Source organism: Pavona decussata, unplaced genomic scaffold (genome assembly GCF_977016875.1).
Source record: "Pavona decussata unplaced genomic scaffold, jaPavDecu1.1 SCAFFOLD_225, whole genome shotgun sequence".
Lineage (NCBI taxonomy): Eukaryota > Metazoa > Cnidaria > Anthozoa > Scleractinia > Agariciidae > Pavona > Pavona decussata.
In genome coordinates, this window is record NW_028145630.1 from 128292 (window position 1) to 144513 (window position 16222).

The 16222-nt window shown below is 38.5% G+C and overlaps 2 protein-coding genes across 2 annotated transcripts; both read right to left on the minus strand.

Moving 5' to 3' along the window:
• Nucleotides 1-669: 669 nt before the first annotated feature.
• Nucleotides 670-6572, minus strand: LOC146458897 (kelch-like protein 20). Its single transcript, XM_085090158.1, has 4 exons — nucleotides 5679-6572; nucleotides 4299-4604; nucleotides 2840-3035; nucleotides 670-2143 (listed from the first exon to the last, which is right to left on the minus strand). The coding sequence occupies exons 1-4, from the start codon at nucleotides 6391-6393 to the stop codon at nucleotides 1654-1656; spliced, it is 1707 nt and encodes a 568-aa protein (XP_084946284.1). The 5' UTR covers nucleotides 6394-6572; the 3' UTR covers nucleotides 670-1653.
• Nucleotides 6573-6903: 331 nt separating this feature from the next.
• LOC146458898 (tyrosine-protein kinase STK-like) lies at nucleotides 6904-14910 on the minus strand. Its single transcript, XM_085090157.1, has 4 exons — nucleotides 13446-14910; nucleotides 11476-12001; nucleotides 10213-10846; nucleotides 6904-9619 (listed from the first exon to the last, which is right to left on the minus strand). Exons 1-3 carry the CDS (start codon nucleotides 14114-14116, stop codon nucleotides 10220-10222), a joined length of 1824 nt encoding a protein of 607 aa, XP_084946283.1. The 5' UTR covers nucleotides 14117-14910; the 3' UTR covers nucleotides 6904-9619; nucleotides 10213-10219.
• Nucleotides 14911-16222: the final 1312 nt, after the last annotated feature.

Sequence of the window (16222 nt, forward strand, 5' to 3'; positions counted from 1 at the left end):
AGAAATCTGCTTAAAAGTTCATGACTGTGTAAGTTAGATTTTTGGCTTCCACACTAATCAGTTAACAGTTAAAATATGTTGGTGGCTACATATCTGTTGAAATTAGTCATACTGTCACTGAGACTTGTGTTGGGACCAAGCCGTTTGTTAAAAATAATTACATTCAATTAAACTATAACAAACAATAAAAGCTGATTTTGTTTGTTGCGCAATAAAGCTACACTGTACAACCACTTGCTTTCTTGCTCACTAGAGTGCTAGTATAGTATAAGTAGGGCAACCCTAAAAGCCAGAAATAATTATGGCGGAAAATCACCCCTTATCTGTTAGCGTTAGGGTTATAGTTTATTTGGGGTGATTTTCTGCCGTGCCGTCTTTTAGGATTTGGGGTGATTTTCCGCCATTCCAGCTTTTAGGGTTGCTGGTATAAGTGCTAAGGTTAAGCAATCGTAACTACTCTCGTGGAGTTTGTGATTGGTATATAGAAATCTTGTGACTTTTATAGAACACAGGTTGCTAAATAACTGTGAACCCTGGTTCCCAACATGTTTCAGACATCTAGATTCATATTAATAAGATAAATATTCTAGGAAAAATGGTTTTGCATATTTTAAGTTTAAGTTTAGTTTAAGTTTAAGCTAATTCTCTCACATAATAATGACAAAACAGTAAAGTCAATCTTTTTAATTCCTTTTTTCTAATATTAACAATAGAATTCACTCCATACAACTTTATATCTACTAACTGTTATTAGAAGTGGAATTTACTGGTACCCACATTCCTATTCTATTGAAATAGCTGCAATAAATATGTTCTAAATATTGTTAGTCCAACTCAAGTTTCTCTATTAAAACCTTTGATAAAATTATTTATAAATTTTGTCAAAACTCCAAATATGTTCTGTGAAGAAATAGCATTGTTGCTTTCTCTTTTATGTTTTTATGAAAGCCATCAGAAAATGGGGAAAAAGATATACACTGTAGCCCAACTCCTGTTGTCATTGTCTAGCCACCTGAGTTATACATTTCATGTATTCAAAGCACAAGGCCATTTTAATTTAATGTATGTCTTATATATTAAATTCTTCAAATATAATAATTTATTATGATATCTTGCATTAAATAAGAAATAAATATTGTTCAAGTTTTCCTCGGCATTTCTTCAAGATAGAAAATTGGTCTCAATTTATGCTCATCTCCGAGTTGTTTTTCGATGGTGTTGTGTTTTTGCTCTTCAATATTGCTGTCTTAAATTATAAATCCTTTTCCTTGGTGCTAAATGCTTTGTGAGCTATATCTTAAATGAGGAGGGCTGTTTTCTTTTAAAGAATAACCTGAAGAGGTAACCCCCAACATTCATATAATAATATTTAATAAATTTGGAGTCTTACCTAAACAGTTAATAAGTTATCAATAGGTGGTTTCCATTGCTGCCATGTTGGTGGACAAAACAAAAGAAAATTTGTTAACAAAGTTTGCATAAAAATGGAAGTGAACTCCCAGAGGAGAAAAATCTGATTATTCTTGTCCACCAACATGGTCGCCATGACGTCACGTACAAACCATCAACACTTTATAATTTACTCAGCACAGGAATATTGATTCATGCTGCCTTGGACGCTATTTACATCTATTAATTCAACTTTAATAATGCTCATATGACAGCTACGCCCATTCCTTCTATGGCCAAAGGTAATGGCGTGAACTCCTCCCACTTGTTGCTCAAAGGATCATAACAATCTATCAGTTCTGTTTCAACGTTCATGCATGCACCACCAATGGCATAAAGTTTGTCGTCAATAGCTATGACTCCTGGACTTTCGCGGCGCATCAACATTGGAGGTAGTGAGAGCCATCTGTTCATACGAGGATCAAAACACTCAACAGAATTATGATCCTCATCGTAATCACTCCCGCCGACAACAAAGATTTTGTTCTTGAGAACTGCCGCGCCAAAGTATCTCCGTCTGTAACTCATAGCAACACATGCACTCCAGCGATTCAGTCTTGGGTCATACCTTTCAACTGTGTTTAGTATGGAGACACCATTGTCACCGCCAATAGCGTAAATGGCACCATCTAGGGTTACCATGGCAACACCCTCTCGCATTGTGCTCATAGGTTTCATGTTAGTCCACATATCTCTGAAAAGAGAACAGTAAAAGTAAAGGTCAAAATAAGTTATCACAGTGGCCCAAAAGTGTCACGGAAATTTCAATTTCATCACAGCAATTTCAATAGGCCATGAAAAGTTTTGTTTGCATATGAATGAAAACTAATTTTCATAACAAAAACTTTGCATTTAACCTCACTTTCATTATGAGGTTCAAAGCAACTCGGAAATGGTCTATTTCACCACGGCAATTTCAACTTCGTCACCGCAATTTCAATTTTCACCACAGCAATTTCAATTTTGCCATGGCAATTTCAACTTTGTTCACAGCAATTTCAATTTCATCACTGCAATTTCAATTCTATCACAGCAATTTTTTTCAACCTGTCTAAGAACCAGAAATACTCGCTTTTATTACGCCCATTACCATCTGGGTAATAACCCACAATGAAGTTGAAATTGCCATGATGGAACTGAAATTGCTGTGAACGAAGTTGACATTGCCATGACACTTTTGGGCCACCATACAAAATACTTTTGCTATTCAGGGTAGTTACTGAAACCCTTTCTTTTTGGCATAAGTTATATAAGTTGATAATAAGTTTAAACTTGAAAATGTCACAGCTTTAAGAGCCAACAGTGCTGACAGTTAAGACAGCATTCCACCAGGCAATGTTTAAATTTGCCACGCGAATTTATTTTCATGTAGACAAACTATGGTACTGACCTGACTGGATCATAACGTTCCAAACTGTTGTATTCAGAACGTGAGAAGTCACTTCCTCCTGATGCGTAAAGCCAGCCATCCAACTGCACCAAACCAAAGGCATGCCTCCCACATGCCATGGGTTGAACATACGTCCACTTGTCTGTACCGGGATGATAACATTCTACAGAGCTGAGAGCTACGTCACCATCACACCCTTAAGAAAAAGTGTATGTGTAGTTACTTGTTACCGTTTGTTTTGTCTAAAGCTGCCGTTACACGTTGAAACTTTTAGGCCGAAACTTGTGTGCAACGGCGAACGAGACCAGTTTCATGAAGTGGTGTTACACGGTGAAACTCTTGTTTTTTCACCACTAGGACCGTTGCAAGCCGTTGCAGAAGTAGAAAGCCATTCTACTTTTCATGAAACTTGTCTCGCAATGGAAATTTGAAAAAGTTTCACAAAACCGACCATGTTACACAGTGGCAACGCCTGCTGAAACTTGTTTCGCAGCGCCATTGCACACAAGTTTCAGCTAAAAGTTTCAACATGTAATGGCAGCTTAATTTGCGTCCTATCAAATCAAAACTTCAGTTTTCTTCACACTACACCAACTAGTCATATGTATGATAAAAGTCTGTTTTCTTATTGGTTTACACATTTATTTTGTTACTATGGTGATGATGGCACATCTATGAACTAACAAAGACTTCTAGAAACTTCTGTTATACCAAGGGTTATTAAATCTGCAATGAGGCTCTTTTTTCATTTTAGTACCTCAAAAGGGTGAAAACAAAAAACAAGACTTCCATTGAAGTATATGTTTCAATCCATTTGTGGACAAATGTGAACTTAAATATGCAGAAGTATTAGTTTAAGTTTAAAAATGTGGTAAGATAGCCTGTTCCAAGCGTTGAAATAGTGGGGAGCAGCGAAAATCGGCACAAATGAATAATATTGCAAGTGGGACAAGAACAAGAAGGGACTACATTGTTGGATTGCCTTGGAATTTACTTCACACCTCTTCCCAACATCTAAATGCCCGGAACAGGCTAGTGCTAAGATAGAAAAAAAAAACAACCCATTACTGTTTCAGCTTCAGTTATTGTGTAGTTCAAAGTTTGGAAAAGATCGTGTTTGTTTTGTACTTGTCTTGTGATTTAAAACACCCTTTCCACCCCTCCCCCTCTGTAATACACCCATTCTTGAGGTGGAAAAATAAAATACAGTTGACCCCGATAACTTGAACCCTCACTAACTCAAATCAATTTTCCTTTCCTTTCAGGTCATTTTCTATATAATTTTACCCTTGATAACTCGAACTCCCAATAACCCAAACCTTTTTCAATTTCTCTTGAAGGTTCGAGTAATCAGCAGCTGACTGTAATTTTAATTTCACACCTCATTAATATTAACAAGCTCATATAGGATCACTAGAGCTTTTACAAACATGTCTCAATATTCATTTCTTTATCCAACCTCCTGCAGCATAAATATGTCCACTGTACACAGCCACGCCCACACCATCACGATGCTTGTTCATCCCAGCTACCTCATCCCAGGCATTGGTCTCAAAGTTGAATCTTCTGACACTGTTGAAGACCCTATTGTGTATTTCACCACCAACAATATAAACCATTGTACTTCGTGCCTTGCGCCTTGCCTGCGTCACAAACGGCACCGTGTCCCTCCTCTCGGGGAGCAGATGAAAGTTCTTTGCTTCACTGATTAACCTCATGCAAGTGTCATTACTTTCCACCAACTTCTCATTTTCTATGCAATCAACTGAAACAGAGATATCTATGAAGTGATTATGTTGTAACTTTTAATTCAAGTTATTTTACACATTGAAAATATGAAGGTTTGTGGGTCTCATTTTATGACCCTCTATCAGATGTTTCCAGATGGCAGTGCTGGCGTCAGGTGAAGATATGACCTATTACAGTTTTCAATCCGGAAGAAATACAAAGGAAAGTTTGACTGCCTTATTTACGAAACAGTTATCAAAAATAACAGACTATTTACAAACATCCAAGCTGACTCTGTTTGCAAAAAAAATATATATATATATATATTTCTTTACATGTAATAATGCACGCTAACTTTTCCTCCTCATTCACATTTTCACAGTTGGAAAATGCAGTTAAAAAACATCAAGCAACTATTTTATTGGCAACCTTTATTTATATTCATTATCATTATCATTGTCAGTCCACCACATTTTTCGCCCCGCTCTAATTTCAGGAGACAGGAGGCTTGGCTTTCAAAATTTGGACAGGCCCATGTGAACACTCGTATCCAATTTCAGTTTTCAATTTTCTTTTACTGTGTCACACCAAATAAGGTATCATTTTATTTGGATGAAAGTCGCTTACTTCAATATTACATGTAATGGTGGTGAAATCCTTGTAAACAAACTTCAAAATAAAAACTTCGGTAGCAGCTACTTCTTTAATACAGTTAACGCTTGAGTAAGTTAGCAGCTGAGAACTGTGGTAAAATTAGCGTGCTTGGGGCTATTTTTAACTTGTTATACACATGGTGACTGGAAGTTCGGAAACAAGAAGATTTGCTTATCGCACGAAAATTTCATTTTCCGATGGAAAACAAATATTAAACCGCGCAGATTTAAAAAAATATAGTCATAACCAGTTTACTTTGTAGTCAAATGGATTTGATAAATAAACTGAGATCAAAATATAAAAACAAATCAAATGGGAAACCCGAAAAAGGAGCATGTTCTACGGATCAGGTGGAAGAAAACAAACAAATAAAGTAAGTACTTTTAATTGTTTAATATAACCGTATATTCATTTTCTAGCGATTTAAAGTCAGTGTTATTGAAGTGATAATACTTACCTAAAATTTTCGGCGGCAATAAAGGAAGTCTGATGTCTTTAAGAAACTCTGGCAAGTATTTTTTCCTCCGAGGTTCGTCGTGAGAAATCCACTGAATAACAGAATCGAACACCTCTTTTTCGCTGGCAACATCCAGGAAGTCGCTCTTTAACATACAGGATATTTGTTCGAAGGTCGCTTTAAGGAATTCCTCAGACTTGATCACCTCAAGAAAGTGTTTTTCAGCAAAGGAAAGAGCAGCATTTTTCAGCTCATAGAAACCGTGGTGATCGGCAAAATCTCCAATTCCTAGACAGTTCGAGGAATGAAGTTGGTTCTTCAAAAACCCACAGCACGATTCAATGACTGTGTTGAACTGGAGTAAATTGGATACGGACAAAAGGTTCTGAACATTTTTCTCCGTAATCTTTATGGTCGAAGTGTAACAAAAGTTGACTAAAAGCTCCACTGCTTCGTGTTCTATACCTTTGAGGGAAATCCTTTCTTGAACGCTTTCACACATGTCCGTCGTAAACATGGAATAGAAGTACGCGCTATTCGCCGCTAAAACTACTCGGTGCGCTTTGATTTCTCGTTCATCCACAATCAAAACCACATCACAAAGTTCCTTTTTCAGATACAAGTTCTTGAGGGTCTCCAAAACGTGGCAAGCATGAAAGGAGTCCTTATAATTGAGGACTTCCACCGTACTTTCCCCCTCCATAGCGTCCGCCATTTCCTTTGTTTATTAATTTCCTTCCCACAATGCACTAGATGATGCGGAAGGTTGCACCTGCTTTTCAGGGAAAACCCGAAGCGGACTAATATTTTTAACACTATTGTTATGATTAACTTTGAAAATCTGTTCACTTCCGTATACGGATCATTAAGCGAGCCCAGCTGCATCTAAGGCCATTGTACACTGAGCTTGTCACGCTTACATCATGGGGCGGCCTTCTGAGTTCAAATTCCAAACAATTTCTTACGATTTTATAAATGGGGATTTCTCAAGTTAAGGCACGTAGTTCGTTTTGAAAGTACGTGTTTCTGGAGTTTAAGGGATCTTACTTTTCATGCCTGACTGCCCACAAACATGCCTAGTCTGGTCTGAAGATGTTGTCCAGTTGATGTCGTGGAAAAATGCATGTTAAATCTAGCTGATGGAAAAGTTTTGGGACAATCTCAAACCTGGTATTTCACCGAGGGGAAGTGATAGCAACTGAGTAACAACACATCAACCCTGCAATTAAGCAGTTCAAAAAGTTTATTCACAAAAAAGTATGTTAATTATTATTACAAGTTAGCCAGTTGTAATTCCTTGGTTATATTGTAGTCTATATACTGATGTCCAGACTTGATCCTCAAATCTACTTGTTGTTAATAAATCTTACAAAAATATTGACAGAATCTAATAATTATTGTACAATTCAAAAGTTAACCTCAAAATACAAAAGAGCCTGTCGCTATTGTGAAGCTAACTCACACTGAACTTCCAAGAGAGCTGAAGTAAATTTTAATGTAAATTTTACAAGCCTTTCAATTATCGTTAATTGAAATTCAATTAAAGAAAAAACATTCAAACAAAAAAAAAACAACCAAATAGCACCTCTCGGGTGCTGAGAAGTTTTCATTTGAACTATGACACAAAAACAAGAAAGCCAAGCTCAGTGGCTTTCATTTGGCCTGCAAGCAGGCGGTTTTGTTTGTTTCACATGAGTGGCAAAGCTGCAAGTTAGAGTATGTGATGCCACAAGTTGCCAGCTGGTGAGAAAAGGAGAGCTCCTCCAGCCAACAGCCTGAACTTGCAGCTCACACAAAACAAAATGGAGCACTTTCTTGCAGGCTACTGTAGCTTTCATTTGAATGGTCACACTTCAGAGTTTCAAACTCAAGAAGCTATCCTACCTAGGGGAATTTAACTCTGTAAGATCACTTTTGCGAGGGAAGCATATGTGAAATCATAAAAATAAAGGTCACGAAATGGCCCATTCAAATGAAAGTAAATGTTAAGTGTTAATTTCCTGAGAAAAATGTGTCAAGAATTAATCACTGTCAGATTAACACCGACTATTCTACACAGAAACTCTTGTAACTGATAGGTACAAAGCAAATCCAGCAGCCTGGTTTACAAGCTATAATTCTTAGATCATCTCTTGTTCAAAAAAGACTTTGAAGGATCTTAACATTCCAGCCAAACAAATGCAACATTTTGGCGTCATCCAACACTCTTGGTTAAAATATGCTGTTATAATTCTTTGGCTGCCATGTTATACAATGTTACACAAGCCAGCCAATGAATCTAACCAAGCTGAAATGCATGTTTGTTGGGCATGAAATGTTGGAATGTAATTTGCCCTGACAAACTGAATAAGGCTTAAGTGCCTTAAGTCAAATACTGTTAATTAACTTCCCACTCTGAAAATGACGGATACGAAGTTGGCTCACTAAGGGACTGTGGAATTGTTTGGGAGGAAGTGGGACTCTTAACACTGGTGGCAGAAATCAGCTGTAATATAAACACGAGTTTGAAAGGAATGGACAGTTTGGGAGCTGCTCTTCTGCGATGAGTTCACACTCAGGAATGGATTCTTAAAAATTACCTCTGTTTCATCATTCCCACAAAATGAACACACCCACAGGAAGTACCGAGGGTCCAAATAGTCTGTGGAGTGGGTAGTTAAATAAAATGCCATAAATCAGTGAAAAAGGGTAAAAACCAATGCTTCAAAATACACGTACACATCACACAGCAACTACAAAAAATGTCTAAGCACAGTTGAAAATTATTTTAAAACTCCGAACTACATTGTATCACGTATTCCATCACTTTCAAATGTAACGTTGATACCCGGTGTACATATGTATGGCACTCCAGGAAACATTTCACTGTGCAGCTGAACAAACCATGTTTGCGTATTGTAATTGCAGTGCATCAACATGTAATTTCACTGAATCTCTTAAACTCAGACACCTCTAGGGCACAGCAACATAGAACATGCTTGCTGCTGGTATATTGTACTCTTTCAAGACAGAGTTTGGAATACTCTCATGTACCTCACCCTACAAGGGAATTGGAAGTTACATTGGTACAGTATCCAATGTCAATAACTGCTAAAATGTTTTAGAAACAACCCCAGGACACTTAAACTTTAAAAACAATAAAATACTGAATTGAAACAACACCACAAGAGGACACTCTCAGTATCATTATAAAATGCCTGACTATACTACATTTTATATGCAGCACCTAACCAAACCTCTTAAGATTCACAATAACTTAAGAGCATTCGTTGCACCTTTCAATAGCTCATACATGTAAACTATAGAATTCTAAACTAAATTTAAGTGGTTGTGTTTTATGCTGCCGTCTCCAGGCGGTGTAAAAATGTCGTAGGTTGTTGAGTGGAAGATTGCAGTCCACCTGAGTTCGGTTTCTTTTTTCACTTTTTTTTTTTCATGGGTTATTGTAGCAACTGAGATGACCAACATGATATTTCTAGCAATCCATGGATTTCTATCAAAATGGCCAAGGCCACGAGTGAATGACAATTTTTTTTTCTGTAGCAGGATTTGGGGTTGGGGAGGGGTACCCATTTAGCCAGCAGAGATTCAACTGTAACACTGATAACAAAACAGGTGAAAACTGCAGTACTGAAATTTACTGAGAATAAATAGCACAACAGTGAGTTGCGTATCTTAATTTCATGATGTTATTAACTAACATCACGTAATACCCCTAATAAGTTACTATTTGGCAAGTGGTTTGTTTCATTAATACTGCATTATGTAATGTATAAAATTCTAAAATGCTCCCTAATTTAACCCTCATCTGTGACATTTCACTAAGAATTAACTCTAGAAATAAAATCTGAAATACTCTCCTAAAAAGTATTGTTAGTGTAAAAATAGTGGTTTTGAAGGTACTTCTCCAGTTTTCTTGTGGGAACTATGGATCTTGTGCTCTGTGAAGAAAAAAAATTGCTTCACCTTTCAATAACTCACAAACTATCAAGTTCTAAACTAAATCAGTGGTTGTGTTTTTTGCTGCCATCTCTGACAGTGTCAAAGTGTCATAGGTTGTGAGTCAAGGATTGCAGTCCCCTCGACTTCTGTATTTTTCTGTGCTTATTCTATCAAGCAATCAATCAGTCAAGAACACGGTGTATTGTGATCAGTGGATTTCAACTCAAATGTCTCTCTTTTGTCCCTGTAATTTTGTTTGACAGAAACATAAGCAGCCAATCACCAAGTTTCTAACCAAACATTTCACATGTTATTATCGAAAACTGCAGTAATGACACTGTTAAAATCAGTACACAGGGCATCAAATCTAAATGGCTCTGTGGTCTTCTTTATTGATGTTAAAAAAATTATTTCCTAGCAAATCTGTACCCCAAGCTGAGTTTCCACTAATGCTAAAAATAACCTTTGATTCCTTGGTGATATTGTTGCGGTGCTGGACAGTGTAAATTTAATTAAAGTGCCACTGCATTCTTAGAATAAACACAGAAATTTAAAAAGGTTATTGAATTTATGCAACCTGTTTATCACTCACCAGAAAATTATGGGTCCAATTTCTTGTAATTAGGCTCTGTTGAGACAAAGTAGTCCTCTAATACAGATTGAAGATATTCAAACGTAGGTCTTTCCCACTCATTCTTATTCCAACAATCAAGCATAATCGCATACAAAGCATCAGGGGTATTCATGGGCTGTGGCATCCTGTATCCACGTTCAACCTGAGCAAGCACTTCAGCATTGGTCATACCAGGGTAAGGAAGCCGGCCATGTGTTACTAACTCAGCAAGCAGAACTCCAAATGACCACACATCAGATTTGATGGTAAACTTTTGGTACAGGGCGGCTTCTGGAGCAGTCCATTTTATTGGGAATTTGGCTCCTTGATGCGCATTGTACTCGTCGTCTTCAATCAATCTTGCCAGACCAAAATCAGCGACCTTGCAGACATTTTCATCTCCAACTAAGATATTTCTTGCAGCTAAATCACGGTGGATGTAATTCATCCGCTCCAAGTATGCCATTCCAGCAGCAACTTGTGCCCCCATGTCTATCAGTGCTTCCAGTTGGAGATACTTTCCGTCTCCTTTCAAATACTCAAGCAGACTTCCATGCTTCATTAGCTCTGTAACAATGTAGATTGGCTCTTCACTTGTGCAAACTGCATAAAGCTGTAAACACAAATCAAATGTCAGCATTTTCTGCATATATGTATCTTGGAAGTTTGTTTTTCAATAGAATCCCACCAGCTCAGTCAAACTCAGCCTGAGGAAAATAATTTTTCAGATACCTAGAGTTTGCAAGTTTATAACCTGGTTGTATTGGGTGTCAGTCTTGTGCGCTTAATACAAATATATTTGCTTGTTTACTTAGACCCTTTCTCCTTTCATTTCTCTTGAAATCCCTGCCAACTCAGACCATGTGTCTTGATCTGCTCAAACCTTTCAACATGGCTCTTTTGTCACCAAAATACAAAATATGAAATCTATAAAGTGACTGACTTCACGCTCATGTTATCAGAAGGTGAGCTTGGGCTATCAGTGTGTTATCTGGTATTTAGCAGAAAAAAGAAAAAAAATTTCCTCTCGCCCATGGCCAGGACTTAAGATGGCCATGTTTTGGCTGAGTAAAACCCAGATGTCTGGCATAAATGACCGACACAAGAAATACAGGAGAAAAAAAAAACGAAGAAAAAAATATGGGAAGCACTAGAAGCATTGTTTCATACAGCCTTCCTACTTAATTAAATGCTGCTCACAATATTATTGAGGTCTAAAAGGTTAACCATTTTACAACACACCTGAATGAGATTTTGATGTCTTAATTTCTTCATGATCGCAGCCTCAGCTAAAAATGCTTGTGGTGACATGGTCCCTGTTTTAAGGGTTTTGACTGCAACTTGCGTTGTTCCATTCCACATTCCCGCCCACACTTCACCAAACTGTCCAGCTCCCAGCCTGCTCTGTAACTTTATTGACTCACGAGAAATTTCCCAAGCATCTTTAGTGTTATAAGAAAGCCCTAATGTGACTGGCTTTTCTGCGCGGCATGGATATGACAGTCTGCAACACAGACCATCTGCATCCTGACTGTAGTGCTCAACCAGCTCTGTCAAGCTTGCAAAGGGTGCTCGCGTTGTGATATAGTACCCTCCATTGTCCAACTTACGTATACGATAGTGTCTAACACTCTCCCCATCTCTTATAGAGAGCGAATAATTACCAGGCATTGTTTCAGAATCACGGACAAGGAAGGTTCCAGAAGGGCTTCCAGGGGAAAGGAGCTTCTTCTCAGCGTCGGCACGCTTTATCTTTCCAAAGAACCAGCTGTCAAAGAAAAACAAACAAAAAATGAAACTCAGCTCTTTAACATATTGTCTAGTTCACTGAGGATAACATTCTCTGACCTCGTTGCATTGGAATATTATTTTCCCTGACTTTTCTCAAAAGCCTTCTTTAATTTCACACTCACTCGATGCCCATATGCCGGCTTGGCATGTAGGGCAGCCTTCTTTAATTTACTACACTGTAACCCTTACACTTGGATAAAATAACAGCCACATTCACTGCAATGTGACACATGCACAAACAATGGCCAAAAAATACAATGCAGGGGTTTCAATGCATTTTGTTGTAACCGGCTGCCAGTTACAATGTAGACTGCAGCCTTGGCTATCGAAGGGGCTGTCACGATCCCCCACAAAATTTTGAAATCTGGAGGTTCAGAAATGCAATTTTCAGCATTCTGGGCACAAAAGTGAGAGAGACTTTATATGCTCATTTACATAAGAACAGTTTACATGTCTTTGTTGTTTAATATTGCCATTTTTGGTTTCTATTGTAAAGTATTTCTTTATGTCATGTACTAAGTATCTGGTGGTGAGAGGCAATTTAAGAGGCGGCACGCCGCTGGAAGCCAGCTTCTCATGAATCCCCTAAAATGACAACTAGATACGCCATTGCTTGTACATTCATCATTTGCATTTTATTCAGCACATAAATAGCTTGATGTTTTTGAAACCAATGCTCTTGCAAATGTGTTGATTTTGTAAGTAGAAACTAAATTCAGATGTCCATAACTATTATTTTCACATAACCTTTGCCAAAAAAAATGTGGGTGCCCCGGACATGCCCCATTTGAAACAGGTGACAATCCTCTCGAATTTTTGAGGTGACAAATAACAATTTACACTGTCTTTGCACTTCCGCAACAGCTGAAAGCTGGTGGGAAGCAACGCCAAACAGACAAAATAAACTAATTTGCATAACTAAATAAGAAGAGAAACCTAATGAACGACAACAGCTTATCCCGGAAGTTCGCATCAATTTTTAAAGCAGGCTGTAAACGATCGGCAAAAAACTTAAATTTGGGATAAAGCCAAATAATCCGACAGTGTACCACTGATTCAACGAAATCATCGATCATGAAAACGAAACTTTCGCTCTCGCTCGCGAATGGCCGCAAGAATGAGGAAGATGCAAATCAAACAGCAATTCAATACTATTCAGCTGTGTTTGTATGCTTCGTGAGACAAACAACTCTGCAATCCTCGTGCAGGAGGTTAAAATTATTATTAGTTCACAGACATCGAATATGCTGTTCAGTTGTTATTCGACGGTGAGAAGCTTTTGGAAGTTGATTATCAAATTCGTTCGCGTCCGGTCTCATCTGGCGAGATGTCAGCTTACATATTTGCAAGATTGTATTGATGTAAGCTGAGCTTATTTTAGTCTACGAACCAAGGTCCAAATATAAAAATATTTGACTTACTCCTGAGCGTTAACACTTAGTTCAGGTGCTACATAATTGCTTGGGATGTAACCTTCTCGGTAAGTCGTCAGAGACTTCGCGAGCCACCAGTCCGTGTCTGTGTTATCAATGACTTGAAGCCGCTCGCCTTTCGAAAAGTTCAAGTCTTCGTTGGTACGAGCTTCGTAATTATACAGAGCAACAAACACCGTGATGCCTTTAGATGGCTGCATCATTGAGTGGCTGGACATAATAGAGGAAGGCTGATGGACATTCATTCCGTCCATGGGACTAGAAACACGCTTCGGCTCCATTTGTCGATCATCCGCTTGGCCATTCGGTGGCATGTTTCTGACGGATTCATCGTTGCGAGTAACATACTTGTCTTTCTTCGGCTTTCCACAACAGCAACCCATGGTTGCTCCGCGATTTGGGAATCGCAAACTGACTGTTCCCCGTTTCGGAGGCTGATGGATAAAGGACGAACGATTTCCGTTGAGAGGGAAGAGCTGAAATGACTTTTGGTCAGTCTTGATCGATGCCAAGGGAGGAAACCGAATGTGAACGCGCAAGGCGAGTCTGGGAGGGGAACTAGTCACCAGCCCTCCCTCCTTGTCAAGAGGAAGCGGGAAAGGCCCAACAACACAGGTCTCCCAACCAACATGCGGCTCATTTGCGACTTGTGCAATCATAAATAAACTTTAGAATGTGACTAGAATGGATGCATGATACTATAATACATACATACTTTATTGAGACTCCCCTTAAAGGCTGGTTTCCACTAGCGACGGAGTCGGAGTCGTAAGCGGAGTCGTAAGAGCGCTTATGATCTAGTGAAAATCAAAAATCGGAGTCGTAAGCGGAGTCATAAGCGCGACGGAATCGGAGTCAGAAGAATCAGAACGTTTCCATTTTCTTCCGACTCCGATTACGACTCCGTTGCTTACGTTCCGCTTAAGCAAAGCCGTTTTCACTGGATCATAAGCTCTACGCTTCTGATTACGACTCCGACTCCGACTCCGTCGCTAGTGAAACTGGCCAGCCTTAACGGGGCTTTTCAGCCACAATGTTGACTATTACACAATAATTCAAACAAAACAATAATGCGCCGCACCGGTCAAAATCGAACTTCCAACACCCTGCCCTCCGTCATTTGACCATTTTGTAAGCTCGGGATCGGGAAGTAAGAGCATTTGACGCGAAAAGCCTTCCAGAGGGTCACGGTAGATTTGAATTTTATCTGAATGAGGTGGGGAACTTGAACCTGAAGTGCCCTTTTGTTTTTTACAGAGAATTTTGTAATTAATCTGGAACAAAACCTGTTTTCCAGGAGTCATTTACTTTATTTTCACTATGTTATAAAAGAATTGGTTCATGCTTTTAGCTGTGCGTATATCGAGTTATGGATGCACTTGGGAAGTTTGGAGAGCACTCAAGAAGCTAGAGTTGCTCTCGGCTACGCCTCGAGCAACTCTTACGCTTCTCTCGTGCTCTCCAAACTTCCCGCGTGCATCCATAACTCGATATAGGCACGCTAAGCATAAACCAATTCTTAAGCAAATAATCTAAAAAAAGAGCAAGGCTGATTTCACGGTCATGGAAGTTTATTTTCGGAAAATACACTTCCCTGACCGTGAAATCAGTCTTGCTCTTTTTTTTAGATTAAATGCTTTACAATTTTGTTTTTGCTGATTAGATCCTTCACTACAGGATCCGGTACTTTTATTTTGTCGCAGTGGCCCTTGCAAACACAGTATATTACTGGTTTTTACTGTAATATTGTAAACCAGCAGGACCTTGAAAAATGTCATCTGCGATTACAACTTATTCATTCATGAAGAAACGCAATGAATTGAATTAAATACATTTCTTCAATCAGACATGAACAGTCAGACAAACAAGGAAATTTAGTTAATTTATAGAACGGGGTGATAAGAAAATCGCCTGTTTTTTTAGTGGAGGGGGAACTCTTAACTCCTATATAAAAGTGACGGGGGTGACCGTCGAAAATTTTGAGAAGAACCCCTAAAAGGTACCAGAATTCTGTCTTGAGGGCGTGGTCTCAACAATATTTTACCCGTAAGAGATACCAAATCAGTGGACTGACATTTACTTCTTGTCATATTTTTCGGTTCAATAGGGTACCATCAAACTTCTGACGCAAGCCATTGTTGATTTTACCAGCCTAAGGACAGGGGCACCAAACCACGAATTTAACCCCTAAAAGGCACGACTATCACCCCGTTACTTTTATATGGGAGTCCCCCCCCCCCACCCCCACGGGAATAAAAAGCAATGGATCTGCATTTCTAAAATGACCCGAAAGTGATGGTTCTGTGACGCTCATTCTCTCAAACTTACCGCCTGCGCTCTCACATTCTCAGAACATTCGTGCAAACGGGAAGAAATGGCCGAAATTACATGTAATTGCAGACTGCATAGAACAAGGTTCAAGGTTCATTTATTTCACACTATTTACACAACATTAACATAGAAAGTAAAGTATTACAACAGATAATTACAAGATAAAAATTTATACAGTACAAATTATAAAATGCGTGTGGTGGTGAAAGTAGCAATGGCTTTCTTGTTGACCACCACCTACTTTAAAGTAAACAAGGAAATGACACTGAGCTTTATTGAATATTAGAAAATGTAGGAGATGTTTATAGAGCCTAGGATAAATGTACAGGAGAGAATTACATTTGTGTAAATTAAGGTATGTTAAAGATATACTGAACCGAGCAAGAGATCTAAACAGGACAAGCTTAATAAAAGAAGAACAAAGCGAAAAATAA